The sequence below is a fragment of the Myotis nattereri genome, assembly GCF_964212035.1.
Source record: "Myotis nattereri genome assembly, chromosome: 9".
Lineage (NCBI taxonomy): Eukaryota > Metazoa > Chordata > Mammalia > Chiroptera > Vespertilionidae > Myotis > Myotis nattereri.
The window spans coordinates 38,869,988-38,892,039 of record NC_138084.1 but is presented as its reverse complement, the minus strand read 5'-3'; the positions used below and the strand labels follow the sequence as shown (position 1 = coordinate 38,892,039).

The following is a 22,052-nucleotide window of genomic DNA, read 5'->3' as shown; positions in this document are numbered from 1 at the left end:
ATTTGGGAGGAGGTTGAGTTTTTAAAGCATTGATGGGGTCTGTCTGCGAGGGCACTTTTGTTCAACTCTTGCTAACTTCTAACTCCTACCTGTTCACTGATTATCATTCAAAGAGTCAACAAAACTGGCTCTCTGGCCAAAGTCAGAGTCAGGGCCATGTTGATTCAGGGCCTCAAGAGAATGGTATTTGGGAATGCCCAATCCAAGCTGAAAGTCTAATAAACAAAGGTATGTTCATGTTTGTGTGTTATGGACTAAGAGTCTCTGAGTTGGCAGGGACTATTTAGCCTGTCATGTCTATTCCCTTCCTTTAGAAGTGATGCTGTAATTGAGTTCCCACGGTATTGTTGACTAGTCCACATAAAGTGTAACTTCTAGTTCAATCCCATTTCCATTTTCCCTACTTTGTTTTGAATTCTGTTTCATTGAATTCCAGTTTATGTAAATGGAATTACAGTACAAAGAAAACTGGAGCAGGTGAGAAAGCTTTTTATTTATAACTCAGCCATGCTGGTTTCTAAGAGGCCACGCTCTTCCATTCAAGAAGTAATTGAAGCCCTGGTCAGGTATATAAGTGGTTAGAGTGTCATCCCAATATGCCAAGGCTGTGGGTTCATACAAGATGCAACCAATGAAAGCATGAGTAAGTGGAATAACAAATCAATGTTTCTATTTCTCTCTCTCCCTACCTCTGTCTCCCTAAAAAAAAAAGAGAAAGAAATAATTGAGAACCTACTTCATTTCAAGGACTAATAAATAAAAATTGCTTATTTCATTAAATGATCTTGAAGATAACTTCCTGCTTTGACCTTAATTTCTGATTCAATATAAGGACATCTGTTTTTATGGTATAAATTTAAGAAACCAAGTTTTTATTTCCATAGAAATTTATTGTCAGAAAATTTGGAAGACAGATAAAAGTAAACAAAGAAATTAAAAATCATCCTTATAATCTCAATTTCCTTTTAAACTACTGCATTGTACTAGCTATTATACCAGAAAGAATACAGTGGGGCCTTGACTTACGAGTTTAATTCGTTCCATGATGGAGCTCATAACTCAAATTACTCGTATGTCAAATCACTGTGACGTTTGCTGCGCCAACTAGCGGTGGGGTATCTGAAGCTGGCTCCTAACCCGAATTTTTTTGAGCTTGCAACTCAAAGCAAAAAATCGGCTGAGAGACGGCTCGTATCTCAAAAAAACTCGTTAGTCGGGACACTCGTAAGTCAAGGCCCCACTGTACCTATATTCTAATACCATAACTTTTCTTGGAGGAGAATTAAGCATAATTTAGTGTGATATTAAGTATGTTAGATATTTGTGGGGTTTTTTTGTGTGTTTTTTTATTGATTTCAAAGAGGAAGGGAGAGGGAGAGAGAGATAGAAACATCAGTGGTGACAGAGTCATTGATTAGCTGCCTTCTGCATGCCCCCTACTAGGGATTGAGCCTGCAACCCAGGCATGTGCTCTTGACCAGAATCAAACCTGGGACCCTTCAGTCCACAGGCTGACACTTTAGCCACTGAGCCAAACCAGCTAGGGCAAGTATGTTAGATATTTGTACTGAATGCCCTAGCACAGTGGTCGGCAAACTGCGGCTCAGCAAACCACGGTTCACGAGCAACATGCGGCTCTTTGGCCCCTTGAATGTGGCTCTTCCACAAAATACCGACTTCTGCGCATGGACCACAAAGTTTCAATCGCACTGTGCATGCACGCCCGCACGTGGTATTTTATGGAAGAGCCACACTCAAGGGGCCAAAGAGCCGCATGTGGCTCATGAGCCGCAGTTTGCCGACCATGGGCCTAGTAGAACAGAGAAAAGAATTACAGTCCTGTATCCAAGAAGAACTGGTTCCAGGACCCCCTGCGGGCACCAAAATCCATGGATGCTCAAGTCGCTTATATAAAATAGCATAGCCTTTACCGGTTTGGTTCAGTGGATAGAGCGTCGGCCTGCGGACTGAAAGGTCCCAGGTTCGATTCCGGTCAAGGGCATGTACCTTGGTTGCGGGCACATCCCCAGTGGGGCGTGTGCAGGAGGCAGCTGATCGATGTTTCTCTCTCATTGATGCTTCTAACTCTCTATCCCTCTCCTTCCTCTCTGTAAAAAAATCAATAAAAAAATATTAAAAAAATAAAATAGAGCAGTCAAATCACCTCATCCACAGATTTCCAACCACAGATCAAAATAGTATTTTCAATCTGTGGTTGGTTGACTCTCTGGATACAAAACCCAGGGATTTGGAGGGCCAACTGTGTATTTGTTGAAAAAAATCCATGTATAAGTGGACCCATGCAGTTCAAACCTCTGTTGTTCAATGGTCAACCGTATTTACTTTAAAAAATTAAATAATTCCAGCTTGTGATATGTGCTATGAATGAAAAATATACTATGTTTTGAAAATGTGTGAAAGAGAGAACTATCCTAGCATTAGAGTTCGAGCAGGCTTTCCTCCTGAGAGAGTGACATTTAATTGAGAGCTTGTTTGGAGGTTCTAGCAGGGGAGCGCAGCTACTAGTATACCCTTGACCGAAGACCGGTCCTCTCCTCTGGGGGGAAGGAAGGTCGTCCTCTTCGACCGACTGCGCAGCCTTGGGAGGGTCGCACATGGATGGGTGAGGGAGGAGGGGGACACCCGCCTAGCCAGCCAGATCAGCTGAATCAACCCTGGCGATCAATGGGGTGACAGATGGAGAGTGACATTTAATTGAGATCTAAAGATGGAATCAGGCTGAGCTAGGTAAAGATGAAACTATATTTTCATTCTACTTGGACACTTGGGAATTTTTTTCTTTTGTCTGTATAATTTTGTTAACCAGTGTCACCCCAATAAATTCATAAATAAATAAATAAATAAGTAAATAAAATGAAATGAAAAAATACTCTTTAGGGTATGTTTCAGTGTTCATTTCTATTAATGTTTTACCTGTATAAAGTGGATTATTTTGATCTGTAGCTTCAGATCTGTAGCTTCAGTTCCTCTCTGGCTATTATTGTTAATTGTTGCCTATTTTCCTTTTTTTTTTTTTTTTTAAATTGACTTCTCAGAGAAAGAGGAAGGGGGAGAGAGAGAGAGAGATGAGAGTGAAACATCAATGGGTTGCCTTCTGCATGCCCCCTACTGGGGATCCAGCCTGCAACCTGGGCATGTACCCTGACTGGGAATTGAACCAGCAACCTTTCTGTGCATGGGACAGTGCCTAGCCAACTGAACCACACCTGCCAAGGCACCTGTATTCCTTTTTAATCCGGATATAAAACTCTGTTCTACACATATATCATCTTTTTTTTCTCTATGGAGGATAAGTAAAAAGAGAAAATATTTCTAGAACAAATTTAATTTTTATTTTCCATTACAAATTTATTTTTATGCATTGCCAGTTCTATTTTTTCAGTTTCTAATGTATGTTTTAAATCTATAGGAATATTCTTTGTTTTGTTTATATTTTTTTTTTAGCTAAACCAGCTGCTTTTTTATTTCAGCCTATATCTCTTCCTGTTCTAAAGTCCAGGTCCAGTATTCTTAACGTTACAGATCATAGAATTTATTTTGATCATGTATATCTTTGTTTTGTTCTTGCTCCATTCTGACTCAGGTGATGGAACAAAATATAGAATTCAAATACAGGAAAAGTTTTCCCTCGAGCCGGATGAGAAGTGTTGGCTTGGAGAACCTAAAGACTTCCGTCATGAGATTGCTGAGGAAGGTAGAGAACTGCTGGAACATTTGTTTGATGTGGATGTCAACACCGGTGAGCAGCCACAGACAGTGGTGCTGCAAGGGGCTGCTGGAGTCGGGAAAACCACCCTGGTGAGAAAGGCCATGTTAGACTGGGCTCAGGGCACTCTCTATCAGGAGAAATTTACCTATATTTTTTATCTCAATGCGAGAGAAATTAACCAGTGGAAAGAAAGAAGCTTTGTTGAAATGATATCAACGGACTGGCCCAGCACTGAAGGCCCCATTGAAAAGGTTATGTCCCAGCCAAGTCGTCTCCTTTTTATTATTGACAGTTTTGATGAGCTGAACTTTGCCTTCGAGGAACCCGAGTTTGTGCTGTGCGAGGACTGGACTCAGGTGCACCCCGTGTCCTTCCTCATGAGTAGTTTGCTGAGGAAAGTGATGCTCCCTGAGTCTTTCTTATTGGTGACGACGAGGCTCACAACTTGTGAGAAGCTAAAGCTCTTGCTGAAGAATCAGCGTTCCGTAGAGCTACTCGGTATGTCAGAAGATGCAAGAGAGGAATATGTTTATGGGTTTTTTGAAGACAAGAAGTGGGCCTTGCTAGTATTGAGTTTACTGAGAAACAATGAGATGCTTTTTAGCATGTGCAATGTCCCCCTAGTGTGCTGGGTCATTTGTAATTGTCTGGAACAGCAAATGGAGAAGGGTGGTGACATCACATTGACCTGCAAATCCACCACGGCTCTGTTTACCTGCTATGTCTCCAGCTTGTTCACACAGGTCAATGGAAGAAGTCCTAGTTTGCCCGAACAAGCCCAGCTGAGGAATCTGTGCCAATTGGCTGCCAAAGGAGTATGGACTATGACACACGTGTTTTACAGGGCAAATTTCCGAAAGCATGAGTTAATGAAGTCTGATATCTCCAGTTTCCTGGACATGAATATTCTTCAGCAGGACACCGATTATGAAAACTGCTATGAGTTCACCCACCTACACATTCAGGAGTTTTTTGCCGCTATGTTCTATATGTTGGAAGACAGCTCGAAACTCGAGGACCATGCCTCTCAGTCTTTTGCAGACTTGAAGCTCTTACTTGAAAGCACCAGTTGTGAACACCCCCATTTGACGCAGATGAAATGCTTTCTGTTTGGCCTTTTGAATGAAGACCGAGCAAAACAACTGGAGGAAACTCTTAACTGTAACCTATCGTTGGATTTAAAAGGGAAGATACTTCAGGGGGTGGAGATATTAGGAAAGAGTGACTCTTTCATCCAGCTGGGATGTCTGGAGTTGTTCCACTGTCTGTATGAGACGCAAGATGAAGCATTTATAATCCAGGCAATGAGATATTTCCAAAAGGTTGTCATTAATATTTGCGAGAAATTCCATTTGCTTGTGTCTTCGTTCTGCCTTAAGCATTGCCAGTGCTTACGGACCATTAAGCTGTCTGTAACTGTGGTATTTGAGAAGATGTTAAAATCAAGCTTCCCAGTTGAAACTTGGTAAGTGTCTTAGGTCAGTTCTCTGGAGGTGCCCTGTGGGGGAGTGAAGGAAGTAGATTTTGTCAGGGGGAGGGGAGGAGTTGTTTAGCTGGGGTTGCAGAGCCTGGATAAATGTCCAGAGTTGTCCCACCTTGAGAAATGGAGGCCAGGCACCGAAGCCCCTATTGACCAGCCACGGCTCTTGGTAAAGAATAGGCAGAAACTTGCTGGAAGTGGCTCTCTTCGCTTGAGGGTAATCCCAAGAGAGGGACTTGGCTGAGGGCTGTCAACTGTGAACACTCCCAACAACTAGGGAATGAGTGCCTCAGTCCTGAAGGAAGGATGTGGCACAGCACAAACTTACACCCACTATCCTACTTCTGTTAACTTGTAAAAGCAATGCCCTCCAGAAGAAGAGGGACCAGGGATTTCTTCCTGGACCGGGTGTACGTAGGTCATCTCTCTGGGCTGTGCTCCACTGTACTCTACTGACCTAGCTCACCTTCCTCATTGCCTAGACACAGGTGGGCCTTTGTATGAAAGGTCTAAGCTCTTTAACACCCAACTGGATGGAGTCAGATGCAGGTTAAGAAATGGTAGGTGCTGAATGAGTGTTTTGAAAGACTAAGTGAACCTTCAGTGTTTTATGCTTAGTATTATTATACCCTCTTTCCTTCCTCAGGTTGCCATTTCTGACTCTACCCATCTAAGTCTGAGGGAAGAGTCGAACTATGGGATTAGTTTTAGATTTAACTAAAATTAATTGAGGGTTTACTATGTGGTCTATAGAGTGTACAGGATTTTGAACATATCCAATTGAAGGCTGGTCAAAACCACATTGCAGTTTATTTTTTAAGATTATAAAACTGAGATTCAGGGAAGTTCACCTAAAAAGTAAGTGTATAATCATTGATTTAACCATCAAGTAATAGCTAACATTTGCTTCACACATACCTGATAGTCTTCTAAGTCCCAAATCATATAGTCTCCTAAAAATCCAGTTTCCTTTTTACTTATTAAAAAATGTATTAAAAAAAACACCAAGTGGGTGTATAACTGGAAAGAGGTCACATCTGATGATAAATCCTTGGTTTTCCAATTTTACCCAAGCTATCTCATTGCTGTAACATACAGTTGCAGCATCCCTCTTATAAGAATACATTTTGTTTCTCTCTGAACTGTGGGAGTAGGAATTGAAGGCTGGAATGCTATGACCCTCACTTTACTGTCCTTGGGAAGTTGTAAATCTCCTTCAGTCAGTTTTCTTGATCCTGATTTCATAGTTCTTTTTACAAAAGACATGATTGGGCATTAGAATATGTATATTAGGCCTAATCCTATATAATAAAGGCTAATATGCAAATTGACCGGACAGCTGAACAACTGGTTGCTATGACGTGCACTGACCACCAGGGGACAGACGCTCAATGCAGGAGCTCCCCCTGGTGGTCAGTGCGCTTCCACAGGGGGAGTGCTACTCAGCCAGAAGCCCTGCACTGGGCTCATGACTGGCGAACACAGTGGTGGTGGCAGGAGCCTCTCCTACCTCCGCAGCAGGGCTAAGGATGTCTGACTGATGGCTTAGGCCCACTTGGACATCCCCTGAGGGCTCCTGGACTGCGAGAGGGCACAGGCCAGGCTGAGGAACACCTGACCCCCACCCCCCGCATGAATTTTGTGCTCTGGGCCTCAAGTAATAAATATTAGGAAGGCATTCTGGCCACTATATAGCCAGTCTTCATGCTCCACTCCTCTCCCCTCCCCTCTGTTGTAGTGTTATCGAATTCTAGAGTTGGCATTGTTACTAAAATAAAAAAGGAGCCTGAGAACCCAGTGTTTTAAAAGGGACATTATGGGTGACTTCAGTCTCTGCTACAACCTAACTACACTGTAAACTTAAGAACAGGATTCCTATCTTGCTCACCATTTTATCCATAATATTTGTATATAGTAAGCACATGAATGTTTGAATGAATTTATTGCCTAGTTTTCGCAGATTTAAGACTTCAGGTGAGGTAGAGGCCACCACTCTGCAATGTCACTCATTCCAGTTTAAGTAAGGTATTGGGGGAACCAATGTTTATTGAATAGTGAAGGGGATCAGGATGTGCCACTGCAACAGGTGCAGTTTTTGCATAAGAATGTTTTGAGCTGAAGGTGTTTGAGTCCCTGAAATCCCTTATCTGCCTAAAAGCAGAGCTTCCCAAACAGACTTAAGTGTCATAAACTCCCCCCAGGAGCAGCATTTATCTCTTGGAGACAGAAGTTGGCCCTACAACTAGACAGAACTTGTCATAAACTATCATGTCTCCGTCTAGTTTCCTAAGGGCTCATTTATCTTCCCAAAAAGTCATTTGTTTTTCCACAAGTACCCTTTCTCCGTTTGCCTTTCCCCTACTAACATAGGTATGTAGACCCCAAATTCTAGCCACCCCTTTGACTTACCTATAATTGAATTTCTCCCTTGTGTATATTTTATGCAAATAAAACTTGTATGCTTTTCTCTTGTTGATAGGGATACCTATTACTGCTGGCAAGATCTTTGTTCTGTGCTTCATACAAATGAACACTTGAGAGAATTGGAGCTATGTCATAGCAACCTTAATGAACTGGCCAAGAAGATTTTTTATAAAGAACTAGGGCACCCACAATGTAAACTACAAAAGCTATTGTAAGTCTGACATGAGAAAACTTAATAGAGTTGTTCTAGTTTCTTTCTGTGCCCCATCTCCCACTCCTACTTATCAGGGGAGACCAACAGTGTAAAATACTCTTAAAACGTCACAGTGGAAACCTCTGGGCACATGGAGGCGTAACTAACCTGTTCTAGGAACGATTGCACAGAGCATGGTAACTGTTGACGTGGGTTTTGGGGACTTGATTAGGATTTTCTAGATGAGGAACAACACAAAGGTAAGGCATTCTAGGCAGGTCACCAAAGGATTTTCCAAGATAAGTTCTGGAACATATTATTTTTTCTTTTTAATTTTTTTTTATTGAGGAATAATTTATGTTCAATGTAGTGCACATATATTAAGTGTTCATTCAGTGCATTGAGTTTGGACAATTGCATACACCTATGCAACCAATTATTAAAAACAAGATAAAATTAATCCCTCACTTCAGAGACCTTTCTTGTACCACTTTCTGTCAGTCTCCTCATCCCCTTCAGTCCACTTTCTCATCTCTATCACTATAGATTAGAATTTCTGTTCTTGCAAATCACTTAGGAAGATTTATAGAGTATAAATGTTTTGTGTTTATCTTTTGCTCAACAAAATGTGTTTCCATGTTGTTGCATGTTTCAGTAGTTTCTTTTTATCGCTGATTAGCATTCCATTGTATGACAGAATACAACTTGCTTATTCATTCTTTTGTGAATAGAACCTGAGGTTGTTTCCAATTTTTTGGCCATTATGAATAAGGCTGCTGCTATGAATATCTTTGTACACCTTTTATTTTTGTGACATATATTTTTATCTCTTGGGCTGATACCCAGGAATGGAATTGCTAGTACATTGGAGGATGTTTGGCTTTTTAAGAAATTGCCAGCCAGTTCTTAAGAGTCATTGTACCATTTCACAGTCCCACCAGCAACATCTGAAAGTCCCAGCTGCTCCTCATCCTTGCCAACATTTGCTATTTCAGTTTTTAGTTTATCTCATAATTTGATTCTAGATACCCTATCATTTTTAAAAAATATATTTTATTGGTTGCAGAGAGGAAGGGAGAGAGAGAGAGAGATAGAAACATCAATGATGAGAGAGAATCACTGATTGCTGCCTCCTGCACACCCCATACTGGGGATCGAGCTTGCAACCCAGGCATGTGCCTTAGACTGGAATTGAACCTGGGACCCTTCAGTCTGCAGGCCGATGCTCTATCCACTGAGCCAACCAGCTAGAGTCATTTTTTTTTTTTTTTTAATGTTTGCTTGTTTAATGTCTCCCTCTTGTCCATGGGCTCTTCTGGGAGCTGGAACTGATCCTGTTGTCTTCTGTATTCAGTGCCCATCAGTGCACTCAAGGCCTAATTTGTGCTCAGTAATATGTACTGAATGTTGAAATGATAGATTTTGTTTCCATTAGCACTAATGATTATTATTTTGTGGGGGGAGGGGGGAGAGACAGGCTTCCCCTTAAATATTTTCCTTAGAACCTTGGTGGTTTTAGTGAGATCTGACCTTAGATTTCAAATAACTAGATTAGGTCTGGACTTGCATATAGATGTGGCAGGAAACTGCATATATGTTATGATAAAGGGGTTCTTAGAAGTCCTTTTTCCTCACCCCCAAATATCTTTCCAGTTTGTCCCTTCACTGACTGTCACTAACCTAAATCCTAACAATTGTTAATGCCATCTTTTGGGTTCGATAGCTTCCTCTTTTAGAATTCTAAGGTCCCTAGGGTGGAAGGTGGAGGGGAGTGACGCCATGAAGGCAGCTCTTAGTCTTTCCTACCCTGGTGTGGCTTAAGTCTCATTTCCCTGACAAGTGAGGCTGTACTTTCCAATTTATGTTTAGTGAGTGCATTAGGCACTTTTAGTAGGTGATGATGGTTGTGCTCCAGATGGGTAAAAGCTTTATTTTCTTGTGCTTGGCTGGAAGGGATGTGAAAGTAACGGGTAAGTAGAGGGCAGAAGGGAGGGCAGGTGGTATTAGGAAGAGAGGTTTTGAACAGTCAGCAGTGTGAACCTGCTGGGCATGTGGGGCCCGCAGAGGCACTACCAAAGAATTAGATTCAGCTACAGTGACTGAGTTAGGAGATTGGAAATCGGAAGAAAAATCGGCGATTTAGCTTCCTTCATATTTTGCTTTGGGCTGTCCATGAGATGGTAGGGAATATTTTGCAATGATGTTTTGCTAATGATACACCTTAAAAAGTTGATATTGACAGTGAACTCACCTCAGGTTATTTAAAGGATTAAATATTATAAATTAATACTGTAATGGCAGTATTTGGAGTAGTCCCAATAATTTTTGATAGCCATTCCTGAGGTTAAGGGTTCAAAAACTCCTCTTTCTTCTTCCTGATATTGCCTTCCTTTCCAAGGTCAAACAAAGTTGAGAGTATCAGTTGTCAGGATATCGTGGACATCTAAGTTGTAACCCAATTGTTTTTCTAAGCAGCAACTGAAACTTGAATTTATGACTTGACCTGGAACATGAGAAACCCAGAGTAGGATAAGAGGTAGCAGGAATATTAGATAATATTCAAGATTTGGGCTTGAAAAGACAAAAGAGGCGATTTTGTAATCCCTCTTGCATATTTTTCTTTTGAAGGTTGAGATTTTTTACTTTCGCTGATGGTTGTCAGAATTTCGCCAATTGTTTGATTCACAACCAGAATCTGCTGCATCTCGACCTGAAAGGAAGCGATATAGGGGACGGTGGAGTGAAGTCATTATGTGAAGCCTTGAGACACCCAGACTGCAAACTGCAGAACCTGAGGTAAGTCGTGATTTTTTGGTATTACAATTGAGAATTTTACCCATCCAGATAGAGCCTTCCAGCCTGGAATTGCTGGAACTAGGAACTAGGGACTAGGTTACATCTACTTTCATGATATGGAAAGGGGGGAATCAGATTTAGGCTGATTTCCTCCAGGTAGGACTTCTAACTCCTCCCAATCCTCCACTGAAGACCCCTTATTGTTCAGTCACCTAAATCTAAAAAATAAGCAAAAGAAAAAAAAAGCAGATCCAGAATATATAAGATTTAATTTTTTTTCATATTGAAAAGAAAGCATGTGTTTATTCCTTGTATTTTTGAATGCTCAGAAAAGAATGCACTAATGGTAGCTGGGGACAGTGCTGGGAAGGCTCAGTTTTACTTAATTTTTGATAGTGAATGCCCTCACCTTATAATTGCAACTCAGTGATCAATATAGAAAATTGAGGAAGAACAGTGTAGCAACTGCTCTCTCACTGTCGCACACTATTGATCCTAGTGGCGGGCCTGATTTTCTTTCTCCATGAAAGTGAGGGGTCTGCCCTAACCGGTTGGCTCAGTGGATAGAGCGTCAGCCTGCGGACTCAAGGGTCCCAGGTTCGATTCCAGTCAAGGGCATGTACCTTGGTTGCGGGCACATCCCCAGTAGGGAGTGTGCAGGAGGCAGCTGATCGATGTTTCTCTCTCATCGATGTTTCTAACTCTCTATCCCTCTCCCTTCCTCTCTGTAAAAAAGCAATAAAATATATTTTAAAAAAATTTGGAAAAAAAAAAAAAGAAAGTGAAGGGTCTAGCAGTCATGGTCTGTACATTGTGTGGCAGGTTTCAAGAAAGATCTCATTTTCCACTGAAAGATATTTAATTCAGTTTATGGCAAATAAAACAAAACAAAACAAAAAACCAACAGAAACAAAATAAAAAATCATTGTATGAAGTTTTACCTTAGAGGTTTTTATAATTCCTGGATTCATTTGGGGTTGGGGGGTAAGAATGAACCTTGGTACATGAAAGGCCCAGATAGGTCTGTATTCGTGGGAAACAAATGATAACTTGTGTGAAGAAAACAAGTAAAATCTGCCACAAGACCTTCTATTTGACAACAGGCATATGAATTCTGTTACCATTGGGAATTTATTTTTCGGTTTCACTAGGTTTCACAGGATGAAGTTCTTTCATAGCATGTCTGAAAAGTTGTTGCATAATTATTGAATGTGTTGAGTTTAGTTGTCATAGGACAGGTGCAGTGGTCGGCAAACTGCGGCTCGCGCACCACATGCGGCTCTTTGGCCCCTTGAGTGTGGCTCTTCCACAAAATACCGACTTCTGCGCATGGGCCACGAAGTTTCAATCGCACTGTACGTGCGCGCCCTCACGTGGTATTTTGTGGAAGAGCCACACTCAAGGGGCCAAAGAGCCACATGTGGCTCGCGCGCCGCAGTTTGCCGACCACGGGGTTAGGGTATTGGTTTTACCATCTAGGAAGTAGTTCTAGTACATTTTGAAGAAATTTATATAACCTGTAGCCTCTGGTTCTGGAACTCAAATGAGAAGTAGGTCATTGGAGTCTCTTTCTAAAAGTAAAACATGCTAGTGGCAAAAAGCTGTTAAGTGGAGGAGAAGATATTTTCTTACGGTGGGAGCTGTGGATCCAAGACAAAATTCCTTGACACCTAACAGAGCAGCAGGACTTGATAAGATCTCTTTCAGCAGTTGAGGTTTGACAAGCCTTGATGTAGGCCTGGTTACTAGGCTTTTAGACAGGAAACCATTTCACTGGGTCAACTAGTAGGGCTCCTTACACCAGTGAATAGTGTTTCGTGGCAGAAGTCATGAGAGCTTTGTAATGATAAAATACTACATTATGTAGGATTGGATGTTATCCCATTGTGGGTGGCCACTGAGGAGTAATTAAGAGTCCTGTAGATCTCCTATTGTCATTTCATGTGGGAAAGTTTCTAGTCTTACTGTTTTAGACCTCCTGTTGTAAGAGCTTTGGACAGTTGGCTGGCCATGTTCTACACGTGCTTATTTCCTGTCCCTTTAGATGTTTTCTTTCTGTTAAATCTTTAAGAATTAATCCATACTACTCTTTTTCTGTCTAGAAGACCTCTCTCCAAACATAATGTATGAGATTTCCTTCATTTCCCTAACTGCCTGCTTGGCTGCTGATATAACGCCCTTTAGTATTAGTCTACTCCTGTTGCCATAACAAAATACCACAGACTAGGTAGCTTAAACAGCAGAAAGTTATTTCTCAGTTGTGGAGGCTGGAAGTTCTAAATCTGGGGGCTGGCAGGGTTGGTTTCTGATGAGGCTTCTTTCCTTGGCTTGCAGACAGCTGCCTTCTCATGGTGCCCTCACATGGCCTTTTTTGTGTTTGTACATTGCTGGTATCTTGTCCAGTCCTACTGGGTTGCAGTGGTCGGCAAACTCATTAGTCAACAGAGCCAAATATCAACAGTACAATGATTGAAATTTCTTTTGAGAGCCAAATTTTTTAAACTTAAACTATATAGGTAGGTACATTGTTATTAACTTAATTAGGGTACTCCTAAGGCTTAGGAAGAGCCACACTCAAGGGGCCAAAGAGCCACAGTTTGCTGACCACGGGGTTAGGGGTTCACTCTTGTGACCTTATTTGACTTAATTACCTCTTTAAAAGCCCTGTCTCCAGGTGCAGTCACATTGGGAATTAGGGCTTTAACATACGAATTGGGGGAGCACTATTCAGTCCATAACACCTTTTCAGGGCAAGTTGAGTTTTCAACCTTAGGCCATGTTCTGGGTCATCTATTGGGTCTAATCCTGTTCCTACCTCTGTATGTCCTGATTTTGATGAAGAGAATCAATTCTTGGGGACTCAAGTTAATAAGTCCTTGATTAAAAGAAATAATCAAAACAACTCCACATTCCAAAAACATTGCTGCCGCTGAACTCTCTTTATAAATAGCTGCTGGTATCAGGTCCAGCCACGCCCAAAGCACAGGTGGTCTCTAAATATGAGTCTAAAAATAGGGGCTCTACAGACACTTCTTTTCTTCTGCTGCCCTTTTTAAGCTTTAGTTTTAGAAACATGTTACTTCTGATTTACTTCTTGTTTTCACTGGTAAGGACTAGGTTCCTCAGAAAGCGTAGGTTGACTCCCAAGTGTAAGTAAGCTCTTGGCAGGCAGTAGTGGGAGTGGCAGCTTTTGCTCCTGACTTCCTGTCCATCTGTTTCATAAATCGGAGTGAAAGGATGCAGCTCTTCTCCAGTCCACCTCCATCCATGTAGTTAGAGGACATTCCTCCCAGATTAAAATGTGATCATTTAAAAATATTTTTAGCCCTACTGTTGTGCTCAGTGGTTGAGTGTTGACCTATGAACCAGGAGGTCACGGTTTGATTCCCCGTCAGGATACATGCCAGGGTTGCAGCTCGATCAGGGCATGCAGGAGGCAGCTGATGGATGATTCTCTCACATCATTGATGTTTCTATCTCTCTCTCCCTCTCCCTTCCTCTCTGAAATCAATAAAATATTTTTAAAAAAATATTTTTAATGTTTTCATAGCATATTTTCACAGGGAATTGGGGATGTGGGGAAGGAAAAGACCCTCCCCTTCTAACTCTCTATCAGAGCCTTGTGATGGAGTTAAATCACTCTTACTCTAGAGTTAAGCTGGGTTTTCAGAAAAGGTCCCACAGACCCAGATAGGTCCAGTGACCAAATGCTCTGGCTGGGTGAGCGTTGGTTATAATTCTCCAAGGAGGGGTCATTTCAATGTTTCTGTATTTTATTTTTCAGCCTGGAATCCTGCAGCCTAACTACACTTTGTTGTCTGAATATCTCCAAGATTCTCATCAGAAGCCACAGCCTGATATTTCTGAATCTGTCAACCAATAATATATTGGATGACGGAGTGGAGCTGTTGTGTGAGGCCTTAAGACATCCAAACTGTCATCTAGAGAGACTGTCGTGAGTCTTTTTGCTTTGTTTTCTGTAGAGTCATTTTGTTCAGCCTTGGATAGATTAGTTATGAACTGAACAGGCAATCTGCCTGGGTCTTGACACCAGTTGGTTCACTTGTTAATTGTGGATGAGCTCCTCCTTTTCTTCCTCTACTGCCCTTTCTCTTTTTTTTTCTTTACTATCCTGCATTTTATTTATTAATTTTTTTTATTGCTTAAAGTATTACAAAGAGTATTACATATGTCTCCTTTTTTTCCCCCCTTGACATTCCCCCGGCCTCCCCTACCCCCCAGTGGCTTGTGTCCATTGGTTATGCTTATATGCATGCATACAGGTCCTTCAGTTGATCTCTTACCATGCCCCCCCAACCCTCCCCGGCCTTCCCGCTGCAGTTTGACAGTCTTTTCGATGCTGCTCTGCCTCTGTATCTATTTTTGTTCATCAGTTTATAAAGGTCTTTATTATCCATAAATGAGTGAGATCATGTGGTATTTTTCTTTCATTGACTGGCTTATTTCACTTAGCATAATTGCCCTTCTTCTTTTACTTTTACACACATGATTGACTTGTTATTTTTCATTTTTCTAGGCTTCTCCTCTTCTCTCCTATTTTTTGTTTCAATTCACCCTGTGCATAGCTGAAACGGAACCCATAATTTAAGTAGCTTTGATGAAGTTGAGTCTATAGTTGAGGTGTAGGGGTTGTAAGTACCAGCTAACTTCCCTGTGAAGGAGAAGAGAAGCACAAACTTTGGGATTTGACCGATCCCTTCCCATTTGTGTTTCTCCCTTCAGGTTAGAAAGCTGTGGCCTCACAGTAGCTGGTTGCGAGGATCTCTCTTTGGCTCTCATCAACAACAAAGGGCTGACACATTTGTGCTTGGCAGACAACATCTTGGGAGATGGTGGAGTAGAGCTTATGAGTGATGTCTTGAAGCATCCACAGTGCACTCTACAGAGCCTTGTGTAAGTGTCTGCTAGCTTTCAACCTTCCAATATAATAAACATTTTGAAATATATTTAAAATGAGAAAATAATATGAACATATTCTTTCCCTTGCGTTCTCCCTACTGTTGGCCTTAGTGATAATGATGAAGATGATGATATTAATAATTGCCATTTATTGTGTCCTTACTGTGTGCTGGCCTTTGTGCTAAATTTTAACCTGCACAGAAGTTCCTGTTTGTGTCAAATTGGCAACCTGAGTTCTAAGTGACTCATTGTACAGATGAGGAATCTGAGGCTTAGAAAGATTATGCAACTTGCCTAATGCTTACAACAAAATGGATTCAGGACTAAAGTCCACTTGTTCAGTTCCATATTCTGGGCTCAGAATAGGTAAATATGTAGGAATGCCATTAAACAGAAATACAGCATTCTTTGGTATGGCTGGATCACACTGCGTTATTCTGTTATTAGGTAATTTCCTAGACATGGAATTGATGAGCCAAAATTTTAATTTTGTCAGATATGGTTAAATTGGCTCCAAATAGATTGTTTCTATTCCCCCAGCAGTCTAGGGGCCTATATTTTGATATCCTCACTGAGGGTCTACAATCTTTTTTATCAATGTTAATTACTTCATTGAAAATAATGTTAAAAAGGGGTTGATGTTGAGCATCTTTTCTAATGTTTTTTGGCCCTTAATATTCTAGGGATTATCTCTTCATAGGCTCAGTTTTCTTCTGGGTGTTTTCTGTATCTGTGTTATATATTATGTTTACTGATATAACAAATACTCTATTACTATTATATTTTATGTATTACAAATAATTTAGCTAGCATGTTGCTGTATTTCTAGTTTTCTTCATGGTCATTTTTAGAATATAGAAGCTTAAAATTTTTTCTGAAGTCTAGTTTTCTTCTCCCTCATGACTTCCAGAAGGTTTTTCATAATGGGAAATACCTTTCTTTAAAAAAATCCACTTATGTCATCTTTTTCATACTCTTTATGAATTAATTTTTAACATTTAAATGTTAAAGTACTCCAAATTAAATTTGTTATAAGGCTTAAACTTATTTTCCCCCATGTCAGGTCTGTTGTCCTGAAATGATTTATGGTGTAATATATCTTTTTCCTACTGATTGGAAATGCCACTTTATTATGTACAAAAAGTACTTATTTTATTGTGATTAATCCCATTCTACTCCATAGGACTGCTTCTTGGCTCCACGTAGCTATTTCTGCAACAGGATACTATATTACTATCCAGTTTTATTTATAATAATAAAAATTCTGAAGAACATGAATCCAGTTTGTAGCCCAATTCTGTGCAAACCTATATTTCCCAAGTGAGTCAGCCAAAGAGGCAATGAGGGAAGAGGCTGTTTGATGAGACGTAGATAGAGATCGTAACATGAAATCTTTTCAAGGATGAAAATCTCTGGCTCTGGAGCAATGATTTCATTTTCCTCACATTGTCCTTCCATAGGCTGCGACGTTGCCATTTCACTTCAGGTAGCTGTGAGCACCTGTCATCTTCTCTCCGAAGCAACAAGAGTCTGACACATCTGGATCTGGCATCAAACCAGCTACAAGACGATGGAGTCAAGCTTCTGTGTGATGTCTTTCGGCATCCAGGCTGCAGTCTTCAGGACCTGGAGTAGGTTTCTTTGACGTTGGTTTTGTGTAGCTTTAACTACTGTGAGCACAGGGGAGGTATGGAAAGAAAGACTGGGAGCTGAGCATCTGTTGGAGGAAAGAATATATTCCCTCTTTCTCTTTTTTCCTGAGAAAGTCTGTTCATTGGCCTTTTTTTTTTTTAAACCAATTAATACAGTAATTACAGTCAACTTTCCTCAGTAAGGAGGACCAGGGCCATAAGGCTGAACATTAGTCACTTTATTTTTCCCTTGGTTGTGCCCCAGTGACTCTACTGTGTCCTTCACCTTACATCCATGAAGCTGAAATTGTGCTCTACTGGTTTTTCTTTCTTATAATTGTGAAAACTTTTAAAGAAACTGGGAAGGAATTTTTAAAACTACCCAATAATCCAATCATTCTTTAACAATAATTGTGTTTATTCTTATTTTCTCTCTTACTTTGTGAAGAGGCATACATATCTGCGCATGATGCAATTGTAATATGTGTTATTGTGATAACTGTATAGATGTGACTTTGAGTTTCTTTTTCACAAAAGAGTATTTTATAAACACATTTAAATACTTATATACAACTAGAGGCCCGATGCACGACATTCGCATACTCAGAGGGGGGCATCCCTCAGCCTGGCCTGTGCCCTCTCATAATCCAGGAGCCCTCAGGGAGCGGGCCTAAGCAGTCCGTCGGACATCCTTAGTGCTGCCGCAGAGGTAGGAGAGGCTCCCGCCACTGCTGTTGCACTTGCCAGTCGTGAGCCTGGCTCAAGGCTTCTGGCTGAGTGGTGCTCCCTCTGAGGGAGCGCACTGACCACCAGGGGGCAGCTCCTGTTTTGAGCATCTACCCCCTGGTGGTCAGTGCGCATCATAGCGACCAGTCATTCTGCTGTTTGGTTGATTTGCATATTAGCCTTTTAGTATATAGGATTATCTTACTGATTTTTTGATGACTGCACAATATTTAACATTGCATTATATAAATGTTGTAGCTAGAGTGAAGCAAGATATAGATGTCACTTAGCAGTCTCAGCTCACTTTCCCACTAGGGACTCCCATGGGACTGACCCTTAGCCTGGATGAGTCAATGTTTTTTTAGAACTATAAATTCAAGATTGTTGGTATGCCCAGAGGTGTTTGTCTTGACTGAACTGACTCATGACAACCAAATTTCCAAATGAGTTTAAAAGTTGGTCGTCATATCTGTAAACACTAAAGTGACTGAACTCTTGGGTCCAATAAGCTATACTTCCTTTAGGAAAATACAATATGATATGGGTTACAATGTGATTCTCTGAAATTTCCTCGATTATTATTCAGTTGGAAAATAAAATTTTACACAATGGAAATTATCATTAAATCCAGTGTCTTCATTTCAGCTATGGAGATATAATTGCTAAGTGACCTAAACCCACAAGATATTTTCTTAGCCCAGTTTCTCTCCTTTGCATTGCTGGTGCTTTCTCAGCTGCCTTTATAGTCTCTGTAGACCATGCCAGTTCTCTCAACCAACATTTACAACAAATATGAGCTAGATGATGAGGGGACTAAAGGTTATTATTAAGGTGATGCTCTTATGCCCAAGTAACTCACAAAACGCTGATCGTAGGGAAAGTACATGCCAACTCTAATCTATTTCATGTTTTATTATAAAGATATGACAGAAGTTTCCAAGGAGCAAGGAATGGGACAGAGGAGACATGAGTCACTTTAGGCTTGAAAGATGAAGAGGATTTTGTTATGTGTTGATATTCCAGGCAGAAGGAAAGAAGAGAGACAAGAAAGGGAATGAGGACAGATGTGGTATATTTGGAAAACAATAGATTGTATGGTTGGGGAATAGGATGGGCACCAAAGAGAGAAAGAGAACATTTGAGGCCATATTTTAAATGCTCTTGTATATCCTGCAAAGACAGAAAATATCTTTTTATACGTAGCTTCTTGATTCTTTGGAGATAACACTCTGAGATAGATTCCTAGAAAGCATTTTTATATAAAAAAGATATTAGAAACAAAGTATAGACATCAGTGGGTTCTTGGGAAAGCTTATCTTTTTTAGTATTGATAGGAATAAGTGTTTACACCTTATTTGGCAAGATTGATAGATGATGACCTGTTTGTAGGAGAAAGCAGTTTTATTTTCTGCTTATTAAGAAATCCATCTGTACTGGTAATGTTAGACCTTCTTGTGTGCATCCTGGATTATAGATAGAAAAGGATCAAAAAAAGGTGCAAATATCTGGGAATCTCTCCCAGGAGTAAACTAATTAAGCCTCACAGCTAAAGGTCTCACTTTTCTGTTGTGTTTCTTACAGGCTGATGGGTTGTGTTCTCACTAGTGCCTGTTGTCTGGACCTGGCTTCTGCTATTCTGAACAACCCAAACCTGCGGAGCCTGGACCTTGGGAACAATGACTTGCAGGATGATGGAGTCACAATTCTGTGTGAAGCTTTGAGACATCCAAACTGTAATATTCAGAGGCTCGGGTGAGTTCAATTTTCCATTAGGAGAATGAAAGCTATTTGGGGCTGGTATAGCTAGGAGAAAATTAGCATATGGAGAGAGGATGGAAAAATGGATGGGGTTACAAGGTAACTTACTCTCAGAAGTGAGAATCTGAATTTCAAATATATGGGTCAATGTGTATTGTATGTTATTAGTATAGAAGCTATATTTCACATTTCTTTACATCCTTCTCAGCACCTTGGACAGAGTATGCATTAAGGAAATGGGATTTAATTTAGGTCTTCCACATTCTATCATCCTTCAGATATCCCATCTGGCCTTGTATTAATTATTTTTTTTAAGTTGTAGATTTTACTAATCATAATCTATCTAGAAAAATGCTATTGATGCTCTCAAGGAGCTTGCAACCTAACAATCTTATCCTGTGTTCTGAATACTTATGTTTAGATATTGTTTAGATTTTTATTTTCTTTTTAATATTTTGAACTAAGATTGGAGAGTACATTTTCACTCATGCAGCATGAATTATTGACTTCTGGGACAAAAATTTTGCTTTACATGTGAGAAGCCCAGGCACTATGATATATCTCTCTGAATCTTACAAGACAGTGTTGCTTTTTCATATTCTATGGACTGTGTATATGTTTTTATCACAGCAATGTTTGTGTCAGTTTCCCATGAGCCGTAAGTCCCCTAGGATTGTTGTGGAGGAGCCCAGTGGATGCCTGCACAGCATTAGGTTACATCCCAAGAGAGAAACATTGAGTTTGGGGACTAGCCATTTTATAGCATGCAGGGAGTAAGCCTGCTCTTTGTCCTGGAGAGCGACACATTATTACCTCATCCAACAAGGTTGCTCATTACACACGCATCCTAGGAAATGGCCTGGGTAAAGAGTTATCAGCAAAAATGTAGGAGGACAAAAGACACATAGAAGAATGTCTCCCAACAATATCTACTCTTTTTTTCTACACAGTACAGCCTTGGCTTCTGGTGTATTTTCACAAGGAATTGCCACTCCATTGGGCATTCTAATTAATCTGACCAAGAGAGGCTGGGACCGAATTTGTTCAATTTGTCTTATACACCACTTCATTAACACCACTATCAACAGGTATCCAAGCACAGGAAGAGGCCACATTTCAGTATCAACTTCAACTGTGTGCCCTGGGTCCTGGACTCAGCCAACTGAGTTAGACGCAGGGAGGAACAATAGGTCTTATTATCCGTTACAGTTCATAAAAGGGAGTTGAGAATGACCTGCCAATCTTAGTGTCATTGGCAATAAATGGGAAAAAAGATGGGTCACAGCATTCCCATCCCCAATAAAGAGACATTCATTGGGCCACACTTGCCCAATTGCAAACATATAACATATAGCACCAGTCACTGCAGTGTGGTATTTGACTTGGGTCATCATTCTATTCATTTGATTTGTCATATGGGCAGTGTCACTAAATAGTTACAGTTCCTTCATCTGCCATATATGGCCTAACCCAGGCTTTTCTGGCATCAGGAAGCTTCTGAATTTGTATGAGTCAGTCTGAAAAGAGGTTGTACCTGTGGTTGTATTTGTAAACATATGAGAGGGGTCCACATCCGGGGGCTGCCATTGATGGTCTCAGGCACAGCAGAAGAGTAAGTCCTGCCATGTGTACATGAGATTTTCTCTTCTCATAGCATGTGTGGCCAGCATGACAACTGGGGCATGGGTCAGTTTGCCAGCCACAGCTGTTGCTTGACTAAAGCAGACCATGTAACTATTTTGCCAGGGGGCATTTTGGTTCCATTGTAGGAAAAAGAGAGTCTTCATTGTTCTCCCCAGTCTCTGTACCTCTCAAGTTATAAGGCAGCGGTTCTCAACCTGTGGGTCGCGACCCCTTTGGCGGTCCAACAACCCTTTCACAGGGGTCGCCTAAGACCATCCTGCATATCAGATATTTACATGACTATTCATAACAGTAGCAACATTATAGTTATGAAGTAGCAACGAAAATAATTTTATGGTTGGGTCACAACATGAGGAACTGGATTTAAAGGGCCAGAAGGTTGAAAACCACTGTTCTAAGGTGTTCCTTCCCAGGTATTGGTGTTGCTACTCTTCCCCCCAGCAATGAAGTCAGTGTGTCCCTTCACTAATTCCCCCACTTGTACCTTCAGTCCAGAGGGATCAGGTGGAAGGACAAAAGCAGTTTTATAGTATTTACTGAAAGCCATTATACCCCACACCTTGGCTCTTATCTAGCACTGTACTCAACCAAAGGATCATTATCCTCATGACCTGGGGCCTAGTCAATCCAAATGAGAATCCAGCTCTCTGAACTGAGTAAGTTTGAACATCACAGGTCCCTTCTTGCTGGCCTGCCACCCGGGGGATGTACCAACCAGGCTGGCCTGGAGTTACTGTCAGGGAAAGAAAA

At 40.9% G+C, this 22,052-nt stretch overlaps 1 protein-coding gene across 1 annotated transcript in view; it reads left to right on the top strand.

Moving 5' to 3' along the window:
* NLRP14 (NLR family pyrin domain containing 14) overlaps positions 1–22,052 on the top strand; it is a gene marked incomplete at both ends in the record, with an annotated part of 28,272 nt that overhangs the window by 1,172 nt on the left and 5,048 nt on the right. Inside the window, 8 exon segments of the mRNA XM_081099105.1 lie at positions 3,605–5,195; positions 5,197–5,199; positions 7,690–7,845; positions 10,456–10,623; positions 14,408–14,578; positions 15,367–15,537; positions 17,004–17,174; positions 19,482–19,652. Of these exon segments, the coding sequence (XP_080955231.1) occupies positions 3,605–5,195; positions 5,197–5,199; positions 7,690–7,845; positions 10,456–10,623; positions 14,408–14,578; positions 15,367–15,537; positions 17,004–17,174; positions 19,482–19,652 (2,602 nt within the window).